The 24,042-nt window shown below is 36.4% G+C and overlaps 4 protein-coding genes across 4 annotated transcripts in view; all 4 read right to left on the bottom strand.

Annotated features, from left to right (window-relative positions):
* LOC139960675 (fibroblast growth factor receptor-like) overlaps positions 1-7,124 on the bottom strand; it is an 81,672-nt gene extending 74,548 nt beyond the window's left edge. Inside the window, exon 1 of the mRNA XM_071959228.1 lies at positions 7,072-7,124. The gene's annotated coding sequence lies outside the window, so the exon portion shown is untranslated. The remainder of the gene's footprint in view (positions 1-7,071) is intronic.
* LOC139960674 (uncharacterized) lies at positions 4,769-18,384 on the bottom strand. The gene is made up of 13 exons (XM_071959227.1): positions 18,282-18,384; positions 16,794-16,850; positions 16,108-16,220; positions 14,875-14,985; positions 12,894-13,024; positions 12,307-12,360; positions 11,470-11,545; positions 10,160-10,204; positions 9,295-9,494; positions 8,873-8,938; positions 7,860-7,941; positions 7,506-7,580; positions 4,769-7,226 (listed from the first exon to the last, which is right to left on the bottom strand). Exons 3-13 carry the CDS (start codon positions 16,205-16,207, stop codon positions 6,907-6,909), a joined length of 1,260 nt encoding a protein of 419 aa, XP_071815328.1. The 5' UTR covers positions 16,208-16,220; positions 16,794-16,850; positions 18,282-18,384; the 3' UTR covers positions 4,769-6,906.
* A 1,841-nt stretch (positions 18,385-20,225) lies between these two features.
* The window catches only part of LOC139960676 (uncharacterized), a 53,945-nt gene continuing 50,128 nt past the window's right edge, over positions 20,226-24,042 (bottom strand). Inside the window, exons 4-5 of the mRNA XM_071959229.1 lie at positions 21,949-22,084; positions 20,226-21,829 (exon numbers count right to left, since the gene is read on the bottom strand). Coding sequence (XP_071815330.1) covers positions 21,662-21,829; positions 21,949-22,084 — 304 coding nt within the window. The 3' untranslated portion in view covers positions 20,226-21,661. The remainder of the gene's footprint in view (positions 21,830-21,948; positions 22,085-24,042) is intronic.
* LOC139960672 (uncharacterized) overlaps positions 23,189-24,042 on the bottom strand; it is a 16,583-nt gene continuing 15,729 nt past the window's right edge. The window contains exon 16 of the mRNA XM_071959225.1: positions 23,189-23,396. Coding sequence (XP_071815326.1) covers positions 23,325-23,396 — 72 coding nt within the window. The 3' untranslated portion in view covers positions 23,189-23,324. The remainder of the gene's footprint in view (positions 23,397-24,042) is intronic.

Raw genomic sequence — 24,042 nt, 5'->3', positions numbered from 1 at the left:
CCCAACACATCCCAAAACTCCACAATAATATCAGCGTAACTGAAACGGAAATTACGTTAGAGGTCAACTAGCTGTGTTGTCGAAACACCTTGGAACTAACCTCAGCCCTTATATTATGTACGTACGTGAATTTGACATAAAACTTGAGGGTCAAAGGTGAAAAAGTGAAGGACACTACATGATATGAGTTAGTATCAAACGTTAGGCCTACTTCAAGTTGATTCAATGACTAGGATTTTCCGGCATTTTAAATTTGCTTTTGACAATTTACGGTACAATTAAAGGCAGGAGCCCGGGAAGTTATTGGTTCTTTCTAGACAAGTTCAGTTCGTTGTAATACGCCTCAAATAGAAGAAAAGAGGCCTCTACGAGCTCTAACTTAGGCTCTAGGTAGCGTGCACACTATTTCTAAATTCTAGACTGAAGTCTGTGTAGGCTAGGTCACAGCATTAAAGGTGAGTCATTATTTCGTGCAGCTATTTGATTAGTTCGATTGATGCTCCACGAATCCTTTACCTGCAGCTTTCATTTTCCAAAAAAAAACCTGTGTCTTTTTTGTTTGCATCTACAAATCTGTTAACATTTTGTAGAAAATAACGTTGTCGCGTCCAACTCCAATGAGAGCTAAGCCTATTTTATCAGTGAAGCTAGTATATACTTAACATATCAAAATTGTTAAAACGTGAAGGGCTCCTAAATCCTAATTTCGTTCCTGTTGTCGGCTACACCAAAAATCCATGAAAACATGAAAAGAATTAAATACAGATGCATGCATAACACAAACATAATTATGAAAGGCCATCCCAATATGCAGACAACAGGTTGATATATTGTTTCGCTAACCCTTGATTTGATTTCAATCAGTCAATAAATGAGAGAAGTTTACACAGATCAGTAACAGTTTGGCCTGCTGTTACGCCTCCCACATGCTAAATCTTGGTGTGCAAATAGTGGATAAGTCTTTAGTGTTTCTAACATTAAACCATACTTACACTAGGAGAAAAACACACAATGTGGAAATTGTTTTATTGCAACTATATAATTAGTTTTGAATCAATATAATATAGTAACAGGGAATATTATAGTTTCAGAGACTGACATGCACCAGTGCAGTAAAATGCTGACAGTCTTCAATTTCATGGTGGTGAACGCCTCATGTGTACCCCTTATCCACTCTGGGTCAGACATTGATCGGGCTTGAGATGTTGGAGTCCAAGGACACTAGCATATTATCATATTCAGGTTTACTAACTGCTCTTTTCCACTTTAAAACAGACCTTCAACATCAGGAAGTAAAGAGAAAAGAAAGGTTCAGCACAAGTTACTTATGCTTCACAAAAAGAGGAAGAGTAAAATGGATCAGCCAGTTGTCAGCCCTTTAGAAAGCATCAAGAAGGGAGTCAATGCAGCATTTTTAGGTGATAACCCTTAGATACTGTCAGGTATGATCACAGTACAATAAACTGCCTCAGGAATTGGAACTGTTGTGGTTTGAGAACAAGGGGCCCCTACTAGCCAGATTGAGCATGCCAGACAATCTAATCTGGCCCACCAAAAAATGAAGGAAAAAAAAAAAACTTTTTGGTTCACCAACTTTCCGGACAAAAAACACGTGAAGAGAATTGGGATAAGCGTTAAGTTTCATCGTGAAAAAAACATTGATAAAAGTTTGTCCTAGATGCTCAAACAATCATCTTCCATTTTCAGCAAACTATTTTTGGCCTTTTATTAGTCAAAATTTCCTCCTGTGGCTACCATGGTGGGCCCGCATACTGTATGAGTATTATTCAGCAGCCCACAACTAAAAGGACAATAGGCAGCTCTGTTAAATTCATTTTATTTTCTGTGCAGTTTCCTTCATACTGAGCCATCTGTATGCCTCCTACTGCATGCCCATTAAGAACTGCCTCAACTGTTGACTTTTCAACAGAAATTTACAACATTGAGTTGAGTATTAGTGAGTATCAGCGTTTATTTGAGTGTTATCGGGGAGCGGGTCAGAAGTTAACCCCATAAATAATGTGTTCATTAACTGAACTTTGCTTTTCAACATACTTTAACAATCATTATAGTCACTGTACACATTTGGTTTGAATAGTATTGGAATGCTTTATGGAAAACCTTTTGCATACTTACAGTATGGCATTTCCCTGTCAGTTGAAGTTAGCTTTGTTACAGAAATTTATTTACCATTGTTTTATCTTCTCCGCAGGTGTTGCAAATATTGACATAGAAAATCTAGAAGTTGGTCTGAAGTTGAGTGAAGTGAATGTGTAATTTCTCAACAAACTGGAAGAGGCTATGTTAGATTTTAACAACCACAATATCAACCACTGACTGTTATAGAAAAAACTTTGGAAAACTGGGAGAATTTTTCAGAACCCACGCTGAGTAATCAGCACTTGATTATAAAGTGATTTTTACAATGGAGTGCTCTTTAATTGTATCTCAAAACCATGCAGCAGTGACTGCGTGTGTATGCATATGTGAGAAAGAGACACCTTAGCTCAAAGTTTGATAATTCAACAAGTGCAATATGCATGAAGTTCATACTTGGTAGAAAGCTACCCCTTAGCAAATTCTCAGCTGCAATTGTTATTGAATTGCCAGTGGTCAACAGTTAAAAACCCTATCAATGACCTTACTGAAGTATGGGTTAAGTGAAATTAGTATGCTTATCCCTCAATCGAGTGCTTACCACTTGCTGTAATTTAGTATGTCAAAAATTGTTTGAGGTCCGCACCACCTAAACATCTGAAACTTTGTTAACAGGTTATCTCACTCTGTACAGCTAACATCAAGTTCACACTTCGAACAATTAGAAGAATGTATTCGGTATCTACCACCTTAGTAAATTCTGCACTGTTATTGCTTTGGGAGGGGCCAAAGGTCATATGAGATAACCAATGGTCTAAATCTGAAAACTTTGTGAATGAGCTAACTCAAGGAATAAAGCTACATAGAATGTCAAATTTGTCCGTCTGATTGAATACTTGCCATCTATAATGTTTCCTTTTTTTAGATCAAATGTCATTTGAGGTCAATTTTAGTTAAAACCTGAAAACATACAGCTTGCATGAAGTTAATGCTCAGTATGTAGACACTCTTAGTAAATACTCAGCTGGTAGTTTGTTGGGAGAAGTCAAGGTCATTTGAGGTCACTAGTGGTCAACAACTGACAACTTTTCTAGCTGAAGAAGTGAAGTTTTGGTTAATGTCAAATTTGGTACGAATTAATAAGCATTTGTCTTCTATTTTTTGGGCTGTTTTGGTCAAGGTCACTCGAGGTCAGTTAAATTCACAGTCTGAAAAACTTCGTTAACAAGGTATTTCACCATTCACATGGTGAGATATAAGCCCTAAACGAGAAGAACAAATGAACAGATCTTTTACTTGACATGTGGATTCCTACATACATAATAATATTAAAAACCTTTGAAAACACGATAACTCAGGGTTGTCCACACCTTATCTTTGAGTACACGTTTAGTTCTCCTTTGCTAATAGTCGCAAGAGAAGTTTTTCCATTTCACTGTGGATCCCATGTTTTCAGTAGAACTCTCCCCTCCACTGCGCTACAATAACAATAGGCAAAGGAATCACTAAGTCTCGTGGCTTTCTGTTTGCATGTCAATTACACCTGATCTTTGAGGACGAAAGTCATGACATTACGCTACTTTGACTTAAATTACTGTTAATATTCATTTACACATTTTGTAACAAATTTTTCTTTCAGGCAACTGGATACCATTATGAAGTTATTGGTGGCATCCACAATCAGCCTGTAAGGAGCTGAGGGAGAAAAATCCAGACAAGAATGTGTTCGCTTCCCGTCTCTGTATAATTTACAGTACGTCTCTGTCTAAAGATGCAAACTTTAGTTAGCAAACAAGCACAACAAAATAGGGGAAACCAGGCATCAGATGAGCATCAAGGAAAAGGTGACTACCGTGAATGTAACATTGTTTTTATAGAAGAATTTCTGCCGAGCAGTTATTCTTCTCATTCCTCCATATAATATATTTAGGTTGCAATGACCATTATGACATTGAAAGTGTGCATGGAAAGTCCTTGTCTATACATAACACATAACTTTGTGCTGTGCACACAGAATAACTCTGTTACAGTATATGAATTTTCAAATGATTGTTATCTAATCACTCTCATAGGGAGGATTAGGTACAATATTGTAGTTCCTTTTCCAGTTGGACCATTAACAGTAACACGCAACAGTTGCCATGGTAGTGGTTATTTTTCCCTTGTAGGGACAGACAAGGGGTCATTCATTGTGGGGTATTGCATGGTGACCGGAAGTGCATGACTGAGGGAGGAGTAAAAAGTTGTCTGTTTGGGGGGTCCAATTTTATGTCAAAAAGTCCTCTTAAATGGCTGGGTTGATTTTCTTAAAACTTGGTATGAAGGTGTCCTAGGGTAAATTTCTATGTTTAGCAGACCTGTCACATCAAATTAAATTCATTATTTGAATTCAATGTTACTCCAAGGGGAAACATTACATTCATTCAAAATGGAATCTTCACTTTTATAATGGGAACAACATGTAGGCTAATAGTACAAGCAGAAACATGTCCTCTTTCATAGTATTACTCAGATTGTAGAGGACAGCAGAGTGATAACACTGCAATCATATGACAGTATAGTCCTGCTAACTTATCATATCAAAAAACATTTGCAGTCTTTGTTCATTTGCTTTTTTACTATCAATGCGACAGATAAAAAATAAATAAAATGGTAAGACTGTCAGGGTAGAATGAAGTTTTATTTCTCTCTTTTTTTCTGAAGATGAAACAGAAATGCTGTCACAGAGTCTGTTTGGTCTGGCCATTGCATTCAAGAGGAAAACCATAGCAAGGAAACTCCGATGGGATGATGGCACAGATCTTAATGTGCTAACTGTTGCTAGGGATGATCCTCTGACCACAGAGGATGAAAAAAGGTGTACAGCACTGATTAAAAGAAGCGTATTGATTTTGGTGAAATTCAAAGATCACTTGGGGACAACAGGTTAATTGTCCTGTAGGGTATATGTGTTCATATTCAGGAAGTGGCAACATTGAAACAGCCACGTGGTCTACTACTCTGCAAATCCTAAAATGCTTGTTTTAAGTGTGAATGAAATTTTAAAAAAAGGTGGGTGGGTAAGGTTACAGTGACTTCTCCTATCATTGTATTTTCTTGGTGAAAAATCATTAGTATGGGTATCGGTATGCCCATTAGAGCAATCTGAGGGTCTTAACACATCCTTCAGAACTGCATTGTAAGCCACTTACTATTGTTATTAATGATGTAATTTCTTATTGCTAAATGACACTCCGAGCAGTAGGGGGCATATTGGTACAGACTTCAGAACTGCATTCTTAGCCACTTAATGGTGTTATTATGTTATTACAGAACTGCATTGTGCCATATCTTGGTGCTAAATGACACTCCAAGCAGTCGTGGGGCATATTGGTACGCACCTCAGAACAGTTTTGTAGGCCACCTAATGGTGTTACTTCTTGGTGCTAAATGACACTCCAACCAGTAGCGGGGAGTATTGGTACGCCCCTCAGAACTGTATTGCAAGCCACTAAATGTTGTTACTTCTTGGTGCTAAATGACACTCCAACCAGTAGCGGGGCGTATTGGTACGCCCCTCAGAACTGTACTGTTAGGCACTAAATGTTGTTACTTCTTGGTGCTAAATGACACTCCAACCAGTAGCGGGGCGTATTGGTACGCACCTCAGAACTGTATTGTAGACCACCAAATGTTGTTACTTCTTGGTGCTAAATGACACTCCAACCAGTAGCGGGGCGTATTGGTACGCCCCTCAGAACTGTATTGCAGGCCACTAAATGTTGTTACTTCTTGGGGCTAAATGACACTCCAACCAGTAGCGGGGCGTATTGGTACGCCCCTCAGAACTGTATTGTAGGCCACTAAATGTTGTAAATTCTGGTGCTAAATGACACTACAACCAGTAGCGGGGCGTATTGGTGCGCCCCTCAGAACTGTATTGCAAGCCACTAAATGTTGTTACATCTTGGTGCTAAATGACACTTCAACCAGTAGCAGGGCGTATTGGTACGCCCCTCAGAACTGTATTGTAAGCCACTTAATGGTGTTACTTCTTGGTGCTAAATGACACTCCAACCAGTAGCGGGGCGTATTGGTACACCCCTCAGAACTGTTTTGTAGGCCACCTAATGGTTTTACTTCTTGGTGCTAAATGACACTCCAACCAGAAGCGGGGCGTATTGGTACGCCCCTCAGAACTGTATTGTAAGCCACTTAATGTTGTTACTTCTTGGTGCAAAATGACACCCCCAAGCAGTTGTGGGGTGTATTGGTTTCACCGATTCACTCTTGTACAGGAATTAAAGGTATTATTTTCCTTTTACTTCATGCAACGTACTAAAATTCAGTTTATGGTCATGTACATAAAAGATCATATGAAATACATAAGGTAGTACAAACAAATATAAATTTTCTCATTGTGTTATTTTTTGTCTCAAATTTATATATCTGCGGTATGATTACAATGCATTTGCCTTTTTAACTCACATTTTTAAGGTTCATAGACAATGACAGTCATAGCGTAGTTTTTTTCCCTTATATAGACCATATTTTTATACCCGAGTGCAAACGTCATTAGAAGCAATATCATTTCTGGTAAATTAATCAATGTTGAAAAAAAAGTTTTTTTCTTGGATAAAAGTCAGGTTTAACTAGTTCCTAGAAACCCTAAATGTTTCCTAGCCTCTTGAAATAATCGTTAAGTAATTTAGGATTAGTTTATACGTAATTACCTAATACTTTGTATATTATTAGTATTATGCTTTCATTTAAATTAGTGAAGATAAATTAATACATTTTCATTATGATAAAGATTCCTTGCTTCTGACATCAGTCGCCACTGGTTGGATGGTTACCTATGGCTTTCTCTTGTTTCATTTGTTCAAGATGGAGGTTTTCCAGACGATCGCTAGTCTCTCGTCTTCGGGTTCTAGTCCACAGGATACACACAGTACATATTATCACAACTACTACTGCTAGACCAACAAGCAGCACCACAGCAATTACGGTGGTAGGGAAGCTCGCAGTCGGTGAATGCGGAGGTAAGTTCTGAGGCTGACCGGGTGGCGGATCTTTCGGCCGTGCAGCAGCATTGTTTCTATTTAATGAAACGGTTGATGTCACGGCACCTTCTGGATCGACTGTTGTCTCTGAAAGTTATGAGTAATAAAAAGGTATAGTTTTAATTGCTATAATGATTGCCAAATATAAAAGAACATGAATATCGAATCTTGGAAAACGGTAAGGGAATCTCCCAAAACGTGTTTAATACAATAATTTGGAGAACAAGTAAAAGGTGAATTGCTATGACTACCAAACATAAGGAAAATGAATACCAAAATAAATAGTATTTTCTTGTAGCATTATTATTACTAGTTTTTAATAATAAAAATGAATAACACAATATTCGCAATCTATGCTTAATGTACCTCCTTCAAAAAAGGCCGCAAACGATTGTGTAAAAAGTCTTCCGGGATCATCTCCATCTGGATCGACTGTTGTCTCTGAAAGTTATGAGTAATAAAAAGGTATAGTTTTAATTGCTATAATGATTGCCAAATATAAAAGAACATGAATATCGAATCTTGGGAAACGGTAAGGGAATCTCCCAAAACGTGTCTAATACAATAATTTGGAAAACAAGTAAAAGGTGAATTGCTATGGCTACCAAACATAAGGAAAATGAATACCAAAATAAATAGTATTTTCTTGTAGCATTATTATTACTAGTTTTTAATAATAAAAATGAATAACACAATATTCGCAATCTATGCTTAATGTACCTCCTTCAAAAAAGGCCGCAAACGATTGTGTAAAAAGTCTTCCGGGATCATCTCCATATGAATCCGAGAGGTATGGAACGATCTAAAATTAGAATATGTCAGTTGTGATAAGACAAAACCACAAGAAAATATACAGTACACTACACAAGCTTCTCATTAACGTCTGATAATTAATTATTTACATGTGCACTCTAGTATCAATAAAATTCCCAAAGATTGAAAGCAAAAATTCATATAGAGCTTTTATTTGCTATTTACGATGATCAATTTCTCGATGCTTATTCTTTTCTTATTTCAACATGATGCCAATTTTTAAGACATTAACACATACATAAACGTACTACTAACATTATTGTCAGTACGTTTCGCTGTTTACGTGTTCCGTACAATCGGAACCCTTAAAAACAAGACTAAACCAACTCTACAATATCAAACAAATCCCCACAGACAACGAAACCCTTTACTCACCATTAATTTATATGATATATTATATTCATATGTATTGCCCGTTGGTGTTCAGTGCTACTGCTCTTAGAGGAACATGTAGACATGGTTTCAAAAAGAAAATCCAAGGGAAGTAATTTAATAGGCGACGGAGGAGTACAATGGGGAGGGGGAGGGGGGTGTTTGGGAGAGGGGTGCAACCAACTGTGAGATTATCACCCGCTACTGGTGTTAATTTTGACCATCCTTGATTAATTTGATCGTCATAGCGGAAATAGTTTTCCTTCCCCTCAGATCGGACGGCACCACTCTTTCCTGCGGATAACACAATGTACTGTTAGATTTATCAGTCTGTTACGTAATAAACCTGCTATATATAACCATGTGTGGATGACTTTTGATATCAACCAATGCCAATCCTTAAGATCTCTTAGAACCAATTCTTTACACAGTTTCCTTCGTCGTTTAAGTCGACGAAACGTTTGATTGGACCGATATAACTAAATACATTCGGGACTGACATGTAGGTACATTCAAGATACCGATAAACAATATTATCATCATCTAACCGTTAGTTTGTATTGGTTGCCTTCTTGAATGTCTGGGCTAGTGGCTCTCCAATAGTAAGTTTCGTTCTGCGCAGAAACAATGACATTATATAAATGCCAAATTTCGTATTCAATTTCGTTAAAATGTCATAATAGGTTATAAATCTTGTTATACTCTCCCCATGTCTATTTTTTTTTTGCATTTATCTAGAAAAATCGATTGCAAAAATGAATTGATGTAGTACATACAGACAATTCCTTTTCGTGTATACAATCAAGCAATGAAATATTCAGTCAATTTTTCTTGTACTTGTCAATGTTCTCAATGTTTTACAGTTTTGTCGTACAAAATAGTTTATAATAAATATCTTTGGCGTGACTTGCGATATGGAACCAAATGTTGTTACTTGAGTGCAAGCTCAGGCTTCTATGCTAACACTTACATCGGATTCGTGTTGAATGCTATCAGTCAATAACAAATCTCCGTCAATGGTATGAAGCTGTACTTGATATTGCGATAGCGACCTCATTTGGTTGACTTGTATTGGCGGACACCAGCTGAACATCATAACAATATTGTTTTCGGAGCTATATTCAACACGTTCAAGCAGAACATGTATTGGCATGCCACACCGCACAACGCCTGTGAAGAAAGTCATTATGGAGAACATATTAGTCTCGGAAATGCCAAGACGATTTTTGTCTAAAGCATTGAACTTTCCCAACATTTCAAGCATGTAATGAACCTTAGTATTGCAGTTGTATTGAACATACATACCGCAGTCATCAATGATTCAATTGAAGTTATTTATAATAGTTCTGCAAAGTTTGTGGATTCACAGGATAAAATGCCGTTCTTGTAAACTGAGGTATTTAAGAAATGTATTGAGGAAATGTCAAAAACGAAATCATTTGTTTAGATCATTAATAAAGCCGTTCCTAAAGATCAGATTCTAATAAATTATATACACTCTCTTTCACCAGCGGAATAATTAGTGGCTTGTTCATAAAATATTACAGTAAATAAATTTAAATATTTGTCAATATGATCTCATTTTAATTGAAAAAGAAAGACAAATTATACTTAGTATTGATGCCAATTAACTACCTAAACATATTCCACATGCCATAACAAAATAATACGTATTATTAATTAAACCATGTTTAATTTCAAAATATAATGTAGTCATTATTCGAGAATAATCTTCTCAAAATAAACAAATGGAATCTAAACCCTTGAGTCACTCGTACATTTTCGTTGGTGAACCAGGGTGAGAATATAGATTAGGAACTGGTAGTTATACTTACTCTGTGCCGCACAAAAGGTAGCATCTCTTGTTTCCATGTAACAGTCTAAAGTACCAAAGAAAAGGAACTATAATGTTAATTTATGTTGGCGTCTTTTTTATTGCATAAGCAAATACATATGAGATGGTGACATTACGGGAACAAACATGTCCGAAATAAGAGGCAAAAACTGCTATCGGTCGAGGCAGCTGTATTTCCTTGATACTTTGTTTTGATTTTTGAGTTTTGAGTTTTGAGAAATAACACCGAGGCCATTATGTAATGCGAAACTCAAGACCCACTGAACATGTAAAACTCTTCAATACAAAACTGCTAGGAAACAAACATATTTTAGTGTCAACTTGTTAGATGCAACACAAAACTTATGTGTCCCTTCGGCCATAGTTACCATGTTTACAGTGCTACACGTTTGTCCACTTAGGCCATATGACGTTGAATGACATCTAAGGGTATTCCATTGTTCATATGAAGTTACAAGTATATTTCTTGTATGAGTTATTAGAATTCATAAAATACTGGATTAACATTAACATTAAGGTCTTCACAAGGAGCCGACTTCATCACCAAATTAAGCCTTAAAGGAACATTGTAGACATTAAGCAAATTTTGAAATATCGTGAAAACCGAAATTGGTTTGAACTTTTATCTTAATATTCTTCTTTTAATCTGACCTATCAAGACTAAAAGTATACCTCAAGTCATCCTTTTTGTAAAAAATGTGTTTTCTCAAATTATTTATTCCCAATCATTTTACAATATTATGTTTGTTTACTTTGGGGAATAAACTAAAAACTGTTGAAATCAAAACAAACCTAATTTTCGACAATATGATGTTAGGAAGAATGATTCGATGATATTTCTCCTCAAACGTAAAAATAAGTGTGCGATTTGAGGGGAACGCCCCTTGAGCATAACATCTTGTAAGTCCATCGCTCACAGCCCGACTGACACCGACCAGACTCAATTCGACCTTCGTGCCATGGTTTTTCGATTGGTGTTAAGACCCATGTGAACTCGATTGGTCATGACCCGGTTTTTGATTGTCGTTAAGAGCCTGTAATGGTCTGATAACTGACCCCACAAACCGAGCAAATGATCAGTGCTCTAAACTACTATTTGCTTCGTTCAGGTCACTTGAAAATGTACTACCTCTAGGTTACAATGTTTAGTATTCCAGACTGAGGCCGTGCTATTCTTAAGCACACGCACGGTGCCGAATATTCACGATGTCGACCCGTAACGACGGTCGTGTTGACTCGGGTCGTGGTCAGTCTGGCATTGTGCGGCGAATGTAAGAAACATTTACTTACCAGGGGTTTCAAACTCCTTTTGCGACACCGAAGAGATAGGAATACGTATTCCTTCAGACGTTGCAGCGTAACCCAACTTGTTAAAAATACAAAACAGGACTGAACATTCTAAAATATTTAAAGTGAAATATTTTACCTTCCGTAGTGTAACTGTGAAAATACAGACTACCGATTGAGCCATCACGTGACACAGTATGTTTTTTAAATCGTTTGTATTTTCATCTGTGCAGCTAGAAACAAACAAACTAAAGACAAATGCCAGCCAAACTATCTATAAAGATGATTAATCTGTCAAAATTTTCTGACTAATGCTTTTACTTTATACATAGGCTGATCTTCAAATAGGGTAAACCTACTTTGTCGTTAAAGAAGAATGGTTTTAAATCATGATTAGGCATGATAGGCTATATATAATAGTAAATAATGATCATTTTGTGTGTGAAAATAAGATGATTAACTACCGTACAATACAACCAGGGGAAGGGGGAGGGAGGGTCAACATAGAAACTAAAGTAACCACGAGAAATGGCCTTAAATTCTGCCCACAATTACAAGAGTATCTTTAATTGCAGTAACACAATGCGGTAATAAGGATTTATCAATTTATCCGCTATGTAGACACCTTAGCTGAAATGGTCAGTTTGCCTTCACAGATCATTGAAAGGCATAGAATAATATTCCATTCCATGCATTGGTTGATTTAAACAGTGAAGTGGGAGAAGCAAAAATCTGAATCATATTACAAAAGAGGTGCAAAGCATTCCAAACATTGTGTCTAAGAGCAAGTACAACGTTTTTTCCATACAGTGTGATGCTTCTCACCATTAAATTTCTTACCTGAAACATAGCATTGTGAGTGAAAGGTGCTTCTCGTGAAATAGTCGCAGATTTCTGCATAGTTTGAAAAAAACCATGAGAAAGAGGGGAAAACAGAGATTGTGAAACAATGGCATAAGCTGTGACTAGGAATGTAGACGATTCCTCGTTTTAAAATAACTTAAATAGCTGAATATAGGTTTTGATGTTTTATCAAACAACAATGAGATGACTGTAATTAAGTCTATACCCGGAAGTGACATTACAGTCAGATTATAACCAAGCCTTAAGCTGGGTTCAACATCCAGTAAGGATACACGATATGCATCTGGTTGTAAAATATTGCAACCAGTAAAATAACAACCAGCAAATGCATATCATTGTAATATTGAGTTACCATATCTCCTTGCAGAAAGTAGATATGCGAAGTGCGTTAAGCGAATTGAGTGAGGATTACAATAGTAATAATAATAATCATAATGATGAAGATGTTGATCCCTCCAAAACTTCTGGTAGATTTATTGCTAAGAAGTACCATGTTTGTAAATATAATGGCTGCAGGTTATTGTAAGTATACAGTTATGCGTTTTAACGGCAACCTAACTCACCGACGCTTTGTCCCTTGCGCTGCTTTGGTCTGCAAACGCTGCTCCCAGAGCTTCTTGACAACTTCGGAAAACCCATGGATTAAGACTCGTACGAGTTGTTTCAATTTGGAGATCGGCAAGGTATACCACATCTATGCACAGGATATAATAGACTGGTGTTAGAAAACATAAACGGTAGGGACACGGTACCGTGTCAAAAACCCTTGAAGGGAAAGACACATTATAGGTGAATCACATTGATATTGACTTGTTTTGCTACAATTGGTCAAGATGATAGTGACCGGTGAAAGTATCTATATATACGATAGCTTCCAGGTTACCAAAAATAGTCTGCAGTGGCAGCATGCACGGGTAACTAATTCTCAGTCAAACGACGTTGTAAATAGGTGGCATTATATTTAAATCTTTGACATATCTGGAATAATAACATACAATTCCTTTAACAATTATCACGAATTAGAATAAATATATCAGGCATTCGTGTTTATGAGTTATTGAAATTGATCTATAATAATGAACTACTGATTTTACTATTAAATGGATTCTCATTCATCTCTGAAAGTCTCTAATTTAATCTTCAAAAGAATGACCCAAAACGCGAAGTTTGTTTCACATTAGTGGGGGAAAACTATAACAATATCCTACTTAATGTTCTAAAACAAAACTTCTATTTCAGTAACAATAAATAAAGTTGTTGTTTTCGAATTGACAACATTTACTAGTTTCAATATTCATATTCATCTAAGCCATTTTCCGTCTGGAAGGAAGGGCAATCAATTAAAATCGCATCTGTAGTAGGCGCGCGTAGAAATCACTTCAAAGGGGCAATGCGTCCTTTAGACAATCTACATATGTATCACTTGTTGGGAGTGTGAATAATTCACCTCGTTAACCAAGCCACAACCGCCTCTCCGCGTTCATTAAACATACATCACGTTTTATATTTATTTGACATCGGAAAAAAAAGGGAAAAAAGACATGTGCTCCAACCCTCAGTATATTCTGAGTGATTTTCTTTTAGCAAAATCGCAGACTCTCTGTTGAAGTGGTCATTACGCACAAGCATAACCATTTTGTAATATATTGCTGTTGCCATAGTTGGGAAATATTTTGTAAAACAAGCATTGTTAAAAGTTATTTTATGCATTACCAAGTACGTGATGAGAATTGATGCAAACGTTCTATCGTCAAAGGTTAAAATACACATTGCGATAACATTGATCTCACTGACGATGGGCAAATTAAGATCAATTTCGTCATCAAACTCAATAAAAGCATATCACTCAACGATATTTCTTATACGCAAGTTAATTGTGTTTCCTCAGAGATCTGGGCAAATATCATATCTCATGAACATTCTTTTGTTTTTCACTTTTTTTTCCCAGAATTGACCTCGTTGCCATAAAGAGCACATTTCTTATATGGTATACTATTACAAATGCATGCACTTACACGATATGTTAAGTCAACCAACTTCCTCATAAGGAATATGGAATAAAGAATAAGGTTTAAATCTTCCTTTTCAGGTGATGAATGATAAAAAGCCCTTAATGAATCATCAATTATATAGTCATGATTTATTACCTTTCATACTATTTAAGTACACAGTACGATGGTAGAGGATCCTAGAGTACAGTTCGTGCATTCTGTTGTAGAGGTTTCTAGAATACATTACGTGCATGCTGTGGTAGAGGTGCCCATAAAGGCTTATGTGCAATCTTTTACACTGACAATAGCAATTACAAGAATTCAAAGCAAAAAAAAGGGTAAAAAAGAAAGACGAAATCAAAATGTATGAAAATGTTGGTTGGGAAATTACATAACAAACTGAAACATGAAAGTTATGTGGATACTGTGGTAAGGGCTGACTTGATACTTATGAACATACTGTGTTGGAGGCTCCATGTTAAATGCATACTATGGCGGAGGTTCCCATGATACTAACGTGCACACATGTGATGGAGGTACCCATGTTACTTACCTTCATACTGTGACGGAGGTTCCCAGGATATATTGTACAAAAGTATCCAGTTTCCATCAGCTTCCTTCAGGGTCGTATAGCTCAATTGAATCAAGTCTGGTGGTATGGGATCTTTTCAATATAAAACCGATATTTTTAAAACTCGTTAAAGTTATTAAAATTTTGTCTGAGAAACAAATTCTGACATATACGTTCAGCGCTATAAGAAAATACAATGTACAATAATACGTCACCACGGAAGGGGCTGGCTGGCCAGTGAATATATAAAAAATGTCAGAGAACCAGATGGCCATTAATTGGTATGATTTCATGTTTTTTCATTAAGTACCGGTATGAATTTTGTTATTATGTTACCGCTATAGCAATCTATGGAGCAACCAAGAACCGTTGATGTTGACTACCAGACGAAGTCTAGGAGTAAAGCTTGGCAACTATACCACAATAAACAGCAATCGAACATCATATATTATCGACCAAATTGTAGTATCAGAACAATCACAGTATCAAGAACAACTATTTTTTAAAGAACTAAGGATCAAACCATTAAACTCAGTTGTAAAACGAGCATCAAAATCGATCGAATACTTAGCGGTATGCGTATATGTCAGGGCCTTTTAACATACTGACTAGGGGTACGCGGCCGTCCAGGCCCCTCCATGGCCCACCCATTCAGCCCGTAAGCTTCCCCACCCCTAGTAAGTCCCGCTTTGACATGTCAAACAAATCTCGATAGCACAAGCCTAACATTGAATTTGCACCTAAATTTCCCATATGGCCTCCCCTCAGCATGTATAGGCTAAGGCTAACATCAGAATGCCCACTCGTGCTTTGATATCTTTACTTCAGTGTAAAGCAATAACCAAAGCAAAGAATTTTTTCTTATTTCCCTTGATCTCAAACTAAAGAATGTTTAGATGCAACTTACAAGCCTGGGCAGTGTCATTTCCGGCAATATGGGAGCAAAAATATGGGCAAAAATTATCTTGCTACACTACGCGTCAACCGGATTGCTGGTTGTCCGCTTAGATTGTGTCATGATGGCCCCTTTTAAGAAATGACCCACCCAAAATACAACATGCTACAGCAATGCAATACATCAACAATTCAATGTAATTATTTCTTGATGTTCCTCAACTTGCATCTTAGGGATTCCACCAAGGCTACTGCCCTGACCTTTGATACGCAATTCAGTGACAGTTTCATAGAAAGCTCATCTTAGAACTAACTACATACCTGCATCCTTGCATCCGAGGTATCCTATTTCAGGTGTAAACGCATCGCCAGATTTGCATACAATCATGGCGATGTACATTATCATCAAGGAAGTCTTCATATTGGCTTTAAGTCTCATATTGACAAAAAGAAAAAGAAAAAAAGAAAGGATGTACCAAAGAGATGGGTGTGGAAAATATGATTTGTGATCCGTGGGTGATATGTGTTAAAAAATATTAAAAGAAAATAGAATATCAGTGTCTGAAGAGCCACAGTTCATTTCATTTATTTATTGTTTTATCACAATTTAATAAAATGTGAATATAAATATAAAGTAACAAAAATACAAAGAGTTGTGAAAGGAAGAGCTCTAAAAAACATTTATGGCTTAACGGGTAGAGCAAGGGTCCTAGTTAGTTGTTTTTATAGAGTGGAAGTGTAGATTTCAAATGATCTGATAGGGAATTCCAAACAGTTATCGAACGGTTTCGTACATTTAATAGGGCAACGTTTGTTTTGCAGGATTAACAACGTATTTTTGTGTTTTGTCTGGTTCTGCAGTTGGGCACCTGATAATTATGTTCAAAGAAACTGTTGAAATAAGATGGTACATGCCTTTGTGTTAATACTTTAAAAGCAAAAGTAGCAAGATTTTTCGGAATTAGATCTGATAATTAAAATAATATTCAGTGAAGAAAATAAGTTACTGGTGTTCGCACGCTGAGTTGCGTTCCCAATATGTCGAATAGCTCGCTGTTGTAAGACTTAGTTTAGTCCGATCAGAAGAATAGCCGCCCGACCAAATGGTGGAACAATATGAAAGATGCGGAAGAATTAATGTGTTTGTAAAAATTTCTAAGGACATTACGCCGTAAATAGTTTTAAATAGTTAGTAACTTTTGAAATATTACCAACAGCTCTGGCTACAGTTATGGAAATTGAATGAATATGGTTTCGCCAAGTATGATTTGAATCAATTGTGATTCCCAGAAATTTAGCATTGTCGACTCTTTTGATGTCGATATTATTCAAGATCTCTAAATCCTACTTTTGCTACACATACCAAATACAACAAACTTTGTTTTATTAATATTGAAAGATAATTTTTTATTGTCTTTGAACCATTCATTGAAATGGTTTATTCGTTATTATTTTTTATCCTGAACAAGTTTAGCATCTTCTCCCGTGAAGAAAATATTTTCATCATCAGCAAAGAAGAGTACTGATGTATCCTGGCATATGTGATTTATGTCATTGACTTATAAAATTAACATGAAGTGGTTCCAAAATGGAAACCTTGTGGTACTCCACAATTTTTCTGCATGGGGTCAGAGCTATTATGATTAAACGAGGTGAACTGATGTCTTTTTGAAATGTAACTATTGAACCAGGAATGTGCTGTACCTCTGATACCATAATAAGAGAGCTTTGTTAGGAGAATCAATTGTAATTAATTGTGTCAAACGCCTCACTAAGGTCAAGGAAAATACCGACTGAGTTTTTTTTTAAATCTAAAGCATGAGAGATTTACAGCATCAATGAGAGCTAGCTCGGTTGAGTGACCAGGACGAAACCATAGTGTCTGTTATATAGGATGTTATTTTCTTTCAAGAAGTTGTGAATACGATTAAACATAAGGCGCTCAAGGATTTCAGAGAAGCGTGGTGAAACGGAAATTGGACGATAATTTTCCAAAATGTCTTTTATCACTTTTATTTTGTATAGATGGGAGTCTATTAGAGAGTTTTTCAGTGAAATAATTTTTTATATTTTATTCTAAGAACATGAAGCAATCTGTTTCGATATCTGGGTAGGCTTCTGTTTATTTGTGACTTTTTGGGTGGTTTAAAGATTTCTACAAAAGTTTATTGTTTCTTTTAATTGAAGTTAGAATATCCCTTTGTAATCCAAGGATTGCGTATTATGTTTGATATACGAAGAACAATTATTACAGGTAAGGTGTAGGCTTATTGTACCCTTGATTTGAACTAGTTGGGGTCACTGGCCCTTAGGCCTCTGCGATCGACTCTCTGCGAAGATATTGTCGTTTGCAGATATAAGCAAAGTTGTGTAATTCTATAGTAGGCAGATCTTGGACTACTGACATATCAATATACTTCGGTGCTATGGCTAAACAGAGTGTTACATTGCACGCTATTCTGCAACTGGAACAAACAACCCAATCTGAAACTTACCTTGTATAGAAAATATCACTTCCCCTCCGCAATGTGCAAACTTTCTTGTAAACTGTAAATTACTTGACGTCACTATATAAATATATATATATATATATATATATATATATATAAAATATTGAAATTATTATCCTGTTCTTTATACTGAAGGTAAAGACAACTTGAATGTGTTTTCTTCGACTAAATACCCACATATTTAGATGGCTTGATGAAAGTTTTTAAGCGTACCATCACTTTGTCAATATAACGATTCAAGTTACTACCTGAAATAGTAACTACCTCAAGTAAGCGAGCTTGGTAACACATACCAACTTATACCATATATACATTTAACGCGAGACTCAGATTAATACGGATAATAAAATACAATTACTTTTAATATTTAAAGAAGATTACCATTGATATGGGTAGCTTCAATGCCACTTTGGTATCTACCGTGAGTGCATGGGTTAAGAAGGACAGCCCCTGTGCCGGGCTCGAGGGGGGGGGGGCAAAACCCTAGATGAAGCATTTGCAGATATTTGGCAGTTTCATGCCAAAAGTAAACATTTCACGAATTGTATTTATTTTAGGAAATACCCCTTACCGCGTTTACTTCACAGAGAATAGTATTGTAGGTCATCATAGGGTTTTTATATAACTAACGCAGTCAGTCAGTCTGTACTTATGATAATCTACTGTAAGTCTTTCAGCAGTAAGCATATAAAACTGACACTGGCATGGTAATATATATATACAAACAAAATTCATTTATGGCAGCTATCGTCATGTTGAAAAATTCACTGTACGAGTACTACGGGCACTATTTGTTGGCACATTCGCCGCCGGACATAAATAAATAATTCGTTTCGAAGGATCGAGTCGTCGTTCTTTTCTTTATAATAACGTTTGTGTTATTTCAATCGAAACGTATTACTTTCAAAAAAGAACTGTTCTCTCACGTTCTCTAGGCTTAGTCGATCACCACATTTTTGTTTGTTAGGGCGGTCGATGTATTTAAGCTGGTAGTGCACAGATAACGTATGTTTTTAAATGTAAACTATTGGGTGAAAAGTAAAATGGACGAAATTTTGAAAATCGTCTAATTGTTTGCACCAACGTAACAATGAGGTTTTGTCCCGTTTTGAATCTAATGGATAGAAGTTTCGATTTCGATAATCGAGTTGATCTATACCGTAATTTTAAGGTATTAAAATAGCCAATGTCTTACTTTCGTCGGTGGTCTTGATGTATATTTGAAATTTGAACAATATTTATAAAATATCGATTATAAACAAGGAGCAAACGGACATATGCTTGTCTATAATGTATGACTCGAAACGTATGCGCTATCACCCGATACACATAGAGAACACAATTACTACTGTAAATCTTAAAGTTTTGTACCACAATAATAACTGATACGTGCTATATATCGGTAACATGTGCTATTAGGATTACAGTAAGAACTGAGGATATGTGTAATTCCAACAAATCCAGTTGTTGGAATTTGTTGGAATTACAAATATCCTCAGTTCTTACTGTAAACATAATAGCACATGCTACCGATTTATCAGATTTGTCAGCACAATCCAGTATTTACTGTGGTACAAAACTTCAAGATTTACAGCTACTGTATTATTACTGTAATCTCTGTGTGAATAGGCTGACGCTATAGCATACGTGTTTGGTTGTCCCTACCGAAGATCAGATATATTGAAGAACATAAATGAATCATTTAGCAAGAAAAATTGTCTTCTCTATGTTATAGACTGTATTACGATATGTGATTGGTGTTTGGTCGATTGCGTAGGTCTTAGCAGCGAGCCAGTGCCTAGAGTTCGAATCTACTAGAGTCGCACTTCTGATTTTCCTCGACTCTATTTGCCAAACTTGACTTGATTCAAACAGGAGGAAAACAAACTGGAGCCGGACTCGAATCAAAAAATGAACTCGGTATACATCCACGGTTTGATTGGGCCCAGCCTTCTTTTAGAAAGTAACAAAATACTTCTGCGCCGATAAGTTCAATCAACAGAAAATATTAGCGTTCCAAACAATAAAAGACACTGAAGCTATGGTTACAGCTATCATGTTTTTCAACCTTAGTACGATATCAGATACTGTACTGAAAGTGACCAGTTTATCGCATGCACGGACGTATGGAATATGGACCAAACCATCACTGTCAAATCTTCTAAAATAAATGAAATACAAACTTGTTTTAGAAGTGTTTAATCCTTTACACTAACCGTAAAACTGCGTGTTTTCTTTTTCGGTGAAGGTAAGTTAGGACTAACGATATAGCTAGATCAGTTAATGATTTGAAACTTAATATGCGAGATATGCACATGGTAAAGCGGCTTTTCCGTTTTAATCATAAGGTTTCATTACTCATTGCATCATTACTCTATAGCGATATCAGATACTGTACTGAATGTGACCAGTTTATCGCATGCACAGACGTATGGAATATGGACCAAACAATCACTGTCAAATCTTCTAAAATAAATGAAATACAAACTTGTTTTAGAATTGTTTACTCCTAACTAAAGTACTTACACTAGCCGTAAAATTGCGTGTTTTCTTTTTCTGTGAAGGTAAGTTAGGACTAACGTTATAGCTAGATCAGTTAATGATTTGAGACTTATATGCGAGACATGCACATGGTAAAGCGGCTTTACCGTTTTAATCATAAGGTTTCATTACTCATTATATCATAACTCTATAGCGCCGTCCGCAAACTATTGAGCTCGACACAAACGTGGTTCACCCCAAATATTCCGGTGCACCGTCAAACCTTTCCAAACGTCGAAATTTGTTTCTATATATAGGTCTCGAAGCTTGCCGAAGATCGATTAGGTTGGTTTTTAATATCAATTCCATTCTCCAAGCGAGCTTTCATGAATTCTTGGCATATATAATGATGCGGTACATTCCACATGGAGGTTATGAGGTTTTTGGCCTTATGGTTATAGTTCTTGTCCGAGAAAGTTTAAGAGTTCTCTTCTAAGTAACAATCACTCTGATAAAAGTATATTAACAGCACTTGATCACACTTGATAAAACCTATCATGAGTAGGCTTTTGACTAATATAATAAACAAGCTTCTGTGTAGTGAAGTGTAGCTATTGTCGATTTATCAGTTGTTTGTGGTGTCAGATAAGAAGTTGATATTCTTTACAAATAAAAGATGCTTCATATCCAACATTGCAAAGCAGGGTTTAGTTGATTTGTAACACGAGGCATGTATACTGCAATCATTCGAAAGGATAATCAATCATGTTCTAGAATCTATTCCCATTTCTAACAATTTTACAAGTACGCGTCTACTTTCAATAATATCAATACACGATGGCGTCTATGCCTTCTATGTCCATGATCTTTTTGTTGTTTTAAAATCACACGGATGGTTCGTCTTCTTTGTTTGTCATAGGATTCTTTAAAGCAACCTGCAGCTCATCAAAATCAACTTGACTATCTTCGTCAAGAATGGGAGCCAGTTTTGTGATATGGTAGTCATTCAGCGATGTTGAACCTCTCCTTTCTAGTTCCAGTAATTTTTCGTTCTAAAAACGAGAGAGACAAAAGCAAATTACAATATTACTACTGAATGCACAGTGACAGGTTTTTTGACTGAACCATTTGACGACAAATCCCGCAATTATGATCGGATCGTGGTATTTACCTGAAGGAATTCTTCACCGTCGAATTCGACGTAATCGGATCTCTTCATTAACATGTCTCCTATCTCTTCAAACATGTGTTCAAATCTTGGCCTGCTGTGTGGTGCTTCCTGCCAACACCGTTTCATTAAATCGTAACTGCAAGTTATAGGATAAGGAATGTTTCATGAGAATGAAAGTACTATGAGTAATAATTATTTTATCATTACCACCAAATTTTGGCGAAACGTCATTGCCATACTATATCATAATACAAAAGATGCGAGCCATCTACGTTTCACATGTGAGAATGGTGACACGTAATGTAGTAACTGACTCGTCCTTGCATTCTATATCATCGTATTCGACTTTTTGTTCGGATTGTTATCATTAGGGGATATAGTATAGATAGATACCAATACACACTAGTACTCGTTCTCACGCTTATAGAGTCTTGCACTCGTACGCGTACTCACATCACTATTCCAACTTTTCTCGTACTCATGCTGTTGAATGATAATATAGTGTTATACGCTCTGGTGACTGCGATGTCAACAGGCTGTTTCAAAATAAACCATAATTTGCGTAAGATTCGCAGAACCCGTCCGCGATCATAGTAAACTTAATAACTTAGCTTGACATAATTACGGTCAGATAATGGCATGTATATGTTTGTTTGAACCACACGTTCTAACCAATTAGGTCAAGGAGGGAGAATTGGATTCTCTTTCTAGAACTGCTTCTGTATACTTACATATCATCAGGACAACTTCCCGGTTGTTCCATGCGGTAGCCGTTTTTCAGTTGACTGACTAATAACCGCGGTGCGATACCAGGATAAGGAGTACCACCGAGTGTGAAAATCTCATACAGCAGTACTCCAAAGGACCATCTAAGTTAAACAGAACATACGACGAAATCATAGACCTATTACTAAATAAAATAAGTTTGACAATAGCATGTGAATTAGGATTTATATGTTCATTAGTTTATAACTGCTGACGAAATATTGTCAAGCTTGTAATGATTGCGTCAAATAAGAAGATGACTTCAGAAAACTCATTATATTTCCTTCTTATTCATCAGTGTCATAATTTGTGGAATCACATCGTTCATAATTTAATTTTCATATTTTACACATTTGCCAAATTCTGTTCAATATCGTGGGAGGTTCTCTCATATATTTGTAAGATGATGAAATATTTTACCACAGTGAAAGACGGTTTTTATACAAAGGAATTATATTTGGTTACATACGAGTCTCCTTCTGAGCTACATATTCCATTCAGGATCGTTTCCAGACTGCACCATTTCACCGGTATTTTCTGTTCGGTAGCTCTCCTTTTATATCCTCTCGTGTAAATGTCATCGGCGAGTCCAAAATCAGCTATTTTTATCGTCAGTCCTTCACCAACGAGTACGTTACGAGCAGCAAGATCCCCGTGAAAGAAACGTTTTCTTGTATATGGGTCTGTCAGAATTGAAGAACAAACAAATAAGAAAACGTCATGTCACTTTGTCTGCATATTGTTCACATTGTACAGCACCACCCGATTATCCTGGCTTTATCAGTTTAAAACTAGTAACGGTGAGTACCCGTTAATCAGTTAAAACTGATGTGTTGTAATAATTCCTTTACATGTGGTACATTTGTGACCAGTTATTACTTCGAAGGACTTACAAACAGAAAATAGTAAACACACAATCCTATGCATAATGATTGTCTGGACTAACTAGACCACTCTAAAGGTTTCGGCAATAATTTCGTCCGCATTTTAAGTGGAGGACACTTAATTACAAGAACCATCTTTAATAACAAACATAGGGACATTTGTTTAGACTCCAACGAGTCATGACTTGAGACAACCTTTGAGTAATGAATTCGTCCGTTAGTAATTTTTCCCACAGTAGCATCTGCTGACAGGTCTAACACGTGTTACGGTGTTATAACACACTTCAGTTTATACCGATTAACGTTGTCTTTTCTTCACAGTACAAACTGATTAAGCCATGTGCATTTTGGTGATAGCAAACATAAATTCAAATAGTAGTAGGGTTATCATAAATCGGGCGTTTGACGTTTGACACAAGGCGTTTGACACGATCGATCATACCAT

The sequence above is a fragment of the Apostichopus japonicus genome, chromosome 19 (assembly GCF_037975245.1).
Source record: "Apostichopus japonicus isolate 1M-3 chromosome 19, ASM3797524v1, whole genome shotgun sequence".
Taxonomy (NCBI): Eukaryota; Metazoa; Echinodermata; class Holothuroidea; order Aspidochirotida; family Stichopodidae; genus Apostichopus; species Apostichopus japonicus.
This window is presented reverse-complemented; position numbering and strand designations above follow the sequence as displayed.

What these genes read in the sequence shown, in the direction of transcription:
- LOC139960674 (XM_071959227.1), bottom strand. Translation starts at nt 16,207, where the DNA reads ATGAAGACTTCCTTGATGATAATGTACATCGCCATGATTGTATGCAAA. An exon ending in CCTCGGATGCAAGGATGCAG is followed by an intron (nt 14,986 to 16,107) that starts GTATGTAGTTAG and finishes TATATTGAAAAG; the next exon opens with ATCCCATACCACCAGACTTG. An exon ending in ACCTCCGTCACAGTATGAAG is followed by an intron (nt 13,025 to 14,874) that starts GTAAGTAACATG and finishes TCCTGTGCATAG; the next exon opens with ATGTGGTATACCTTGCCGAT.